General features: G+C 53.9%; 1 protein-coding gene across 1 annotated transcript; it reads left to right on the forward strand.

Moving 5' to 3' along the window:
* Positions 1–1434: 1434 nt before the first annotated feature.
* LOC146683391 (uncharacterized) lies at positions 1435–3692 on the forward strand. Its single transcript, XM_085445548.1, has 3 exons — positions 1435–1889; positions 2136–2477; positions 2556–3692. Exons 1-3 carry the CDS (start codon positions 1461–1463, stop codon positions 3690–3692), a joined length of 1908 nt encoding a protein of 635 aa, XP_085301674.1. The 5' UTR covers positions 1435–1460.
* Positions 3693–3985: the final 293 nt, after the last annotated feature.

Here is a 3985-nt window from a genome sequence, read left to right on the forward strand (position 1 = left end):
AGGCCTGAGGGATGGAGTTTTTGGCTGTGTCAGCATCTGTCTATAAAAACTAAAGCACATTTACAATCAGCCGGCTGGTTGAAAGTTATTATCCAAGGGGATGATAACCTGGTCGCTGACTTTACAAGAGCTTATATGATGTCTCAAATTATCTGTGAAAGTAGGAGAGCAAGTTGTGAAGTTTCACTTGCACATCACGTATTATTGCAACCTTAGATGCACTCCACCCTCAAGTCTTCCTTTGTTTTCTTTGTATTATTGTAAAGTCTTTACCTTACAGTATAAAGCACCTTGAGGCAGCTGTTGCTGTGATTTGGCGCTGTATAAATAAAACTGAACTGAATTGAATATGTGCATTTCTGATCATCCACACACCCCCAAATCTTCCTTTTTATGGAGACTGAAATACAACCCCAGATCCAAAAGAACTGTCCATAGAATGTAAATAACAAAGGAATACAAGAATATGCAAATCTCATAAATGCATATTTTATCCACAGCAGAACACAGTAAACAAATCAAAATGTCTAAGCTGAGAAAATGTAGAATTTTAAGAAAAAATATTATCTTATTTTGAATTTGCTATATAGGACAGAGCCATGTACAACTGCATCGAATCTTTTTTTCTTTTTCTTTTTTTTTAAATGTCTGGGAACTGAGGAGAGCGGCTGCTGGACTTCTGGGAGAGGAATGTTGTGCTATTCTTATGTTAGGATTCCAGCTCATCAGCAGAGTTGAGGGATGTCTCCTGAAGTCCACTGTCATCTCTACAGTTTTAAGAGTGTTCAGCTCCAGATTGTGCATGCAAGAACTTCCCTGAAAAAGTATCATCTCCATGGGAGGACACTGCTCAAAAGCTTGTATATACTTTTCACTGTTAATGGGGCTTTTCAGATGTGGAGGCTGTCATGGTCCTGGGTCGTTGACCCAGCGTTTTGTGTTTTGTGACTATTTCCCTCTGTTCTAGTTATTCTGTGTCCTCCCCCCTTGTGTCCGGTTCGGGTTCTAGATTTCCTGTTTTACTTTGTAGGTCTGTCTCGTTATGCCCATTAAGTTCCAGCTGTGTCCCCTCCTGTGTGCCATTTCCTCATTACCTGGTGTGTGTATTTATAGTTGGTGTCTGCCTGTGCTCCTCGTCGGCTCGTCTGTGTTCATCCATGTATCACTGCACTCATCCGTGTATTTCTGCGTATCTCTGCATTCATCTGCGTTCCATGGTGTCCTGTCTCTGCGTCCCTCTGCCCCGCACCCCCTTTGTACGGTTTCAGGTTTGCTATTTAGTTTCTCCCAGTTTAGGTTTCCGTTTGTAAAGTACTCGTACCTCGTTGCCTGTTTTTGTCACCACCACCTTTGTAAATAAAACATCACTCGTATCATCAGTTTGCTGCATCTTGGGTCCTCCTTTTCCTCCACACCACACGGCTCCCTCCGCCAGCCGTGACAGTACGAGCCGACCAAACATGGACCCAGCGGCATCCGCACCTCCCGAGGAGCTTCGGGAGGAACTAATTGACTCTGTTTCCAGGTTGGTTAACCTATGGCTTGAGCATGAGGGGGAAGAGTGTCTCCGCGCTGTAGAAGCCAGGCTACAGCAGCTCATCTCTGCTCACTCCTGGCTGCTGGACTCTCTTCACCCGCTCGCACAGGACTTCATACTCAACGAACTGCACCTTCACCCACCAGCCGCTACCGCTTCCCAACTCAGCCCGGCGGCGAAGATTTTGCCCGGCCCGGCGGCGAAGATTTTGCCCGGCCCGCCGGAGGTTTTGCCCGGCCCGCCGGAGGTTTTGCCCGGCCCGCCGGAGGTTTTGCCCGGGAGGAAGCGACGATCGCGCCGTCAGCGCATCACCCCACAGCCGAAGACTAGGACTTTGGAACTGCCAGCTGTGGTGAGTGAAAAGGACCCTTTTTCTGTTTTGGACTGTGTGTCTGTTTATTCCGGGGCTGTGTTTTTTGAGTCGGCTGCCCTGCCGGTAGCTCAGTTAGCTGCCCAGCAGCCACTAGCTCAGTTAGCCACTCAACCGTCACCCCCATTACAGTCACAGCCAGACCTATTAGACACTTGGTTACAATCCATAGCTCAGTCAATAGCTCAGTTGACAAGAGACTCATCCGCCTTATTATCACCTATTCAGCCATCGTCGTCATCAACTCCTCCTGCACAACAAGTTAAGTCCATCCAACCCGGAAAGAACTATTTTTCACCTGTTCATGTCAAGCAGAGAGACACACCACATAATATTGTAATCAGTCCTCAAAAGCTGGCCAGCCCAGAGACTGTGACACACTCCAGGGCCTCCCCAGAGGCTGGGTTCCAGCCCCTGGCCGACTCTGGACCCCTGGAGGTTAAGAAGCCAGCTGAGGACTGCATCCGGCTGTCGCTGCCTGAGCTGAGTCGATGCTCTGTGCAGCTGCAGTCTGCTTTGTGTTTGCCAGAGGCCCGTGCGCCTGCTGGTTCTGATCTGTTCCTGCCAGAGGCCCGTGCGCCTGCTGGTTCTGACCCGTACCTGCCAGAGGCCCGTGCGCCTACTGGCTCTGTTCTGTGCCTGCCAGAGGCCCGTGCGCCTACTGGTTCTGACCTGTGTGTTCCAGGGGCCCCGGTGCCCACTGGTCCAGAGACTGTTTTCGCTGGGGGGCCCGAGGAGCCCGTCCAGCCTCCTGTCTCGCCTGCTGGGGGGCCCGAGGAGCCCGTCCAGCCTCCGGTCTCGTCAGCTGGGGGGCCCGAGGAGCCCGTCCAGCCCCAAGACCCATCATCGCCACCAGCTGCAGCCTCTGTGTCTCCATCCTCGCCAGCTGCGGCCTCTGTGTCTTCACCCACGCCGTCGCCTGGTCCAGCCACTGCTTCACCCACGCCTGGCCCGGCTTCAGCTTCTGCTTCACCCACGCCTGGCCCGGCCTCTGCTTCTGCTTCACCCACGCCTGGCCCAGCCTCTGCTTCTGCTTCATCCTCGCCTGGTCCGGCTCCAGCCTTCGTGTCTTCAGCATCGCCTGGCCCGGCTCCAGCATCCTCGTCAGCATCGCCTGGTCCGGCTTCTGCTTCAGCTTCGCCTGGTCCGGCCTCTGCTTCAGCATCCTCATCAGCTGCCTCGTCTGGTCCAGCCTCTGCTTCGGTCTCGTCTGGTGCTGCGACGGCCACGCCACCTTCGGGTCCCAAACTGCCGCCTCGACATCGGCGGTCATCTGCCAGGCCGCTGGTGGCGCGTCATCGTCACTATGGACGACCTCCTAGACGCCGCCGTTGCTGTCCGCACGGTCGGCCGCCTGAACGGTTTCCTCGTCACCGCCGTTGCTGTCCGCACGGTCGGCCGCCTGAACGGTTTCCTCGTCGCCGCCGCTGCCGTGTGCACGGTCGGCCCCCTGAACTGCCTCCGCTCCGCCACCGCTGCCTTCCACTCGGTCGGCTTTCGGAGCTGTGTCGCCGACGTGGCCGGCCTCAGAAGATAAACTGTCCTGGACTTCTGAGCTGTGAGCCTCTGGGCCGGCCTCCTGAACTGTGTTTTGTCCTGGTACTCCAGCATGTGTGTTTTTGTTTTGGACAATTCCCTCGGTCCGCTGGAGCTTGTTTTGTTCGGTGTTGGTCCCTCCGTCCTGGGCCCCCGCCGCCCGCCCTGGGTTGGTCGTCTGTTTTTGTTTTGGGCTGTCTGGAGCCAGCCCTTGGAGGGGGGGGTACTGTCATGGTCCTGGGTCGTTGACCCAGCGTTTTGTGTTTTGTGACTATTTCCCTCTGTTCTAGTTATTCTGTGTCCTCCCCCCTTGTGTCCGGTTCGGGTTCTAGATTTCCTGTTTTACTTTGTAGGTCTGTCTCGTTATGCCCATTAAGTTCCAGCTGTGTCCCCTCCTGTGTGCCATTTCCTCATTACCTGGTGTGTGTATTTATAGTTGGTGTCTGCCTGTGCTCCTCGTCGGGTCGTCTGCACTCATCCGTGTATTTCTGCGTATCTCTGCATTCATCTGCGTTCCATGGTGTCCTGTCTCTGCGTCCCTC

Source organism: Copadichromis virginalis, linkage group LG22 (assembly GCF_057382275.1).
Source record: "Copadichromis virginalis isolate Kocher_CV1m ecotype Utaka linkage group LG22, C_Virginalis_male_GT1.1, whole genome shotgun sequence".
In the NCBI taxonomy this organism is placed as follows: domain Eukaryota; kingdom Metazoa; phylum Chordata; class Actinopteri; order Cichliformes; family Cichlidae; genus Copadichromis; species Copadichromis virginalis.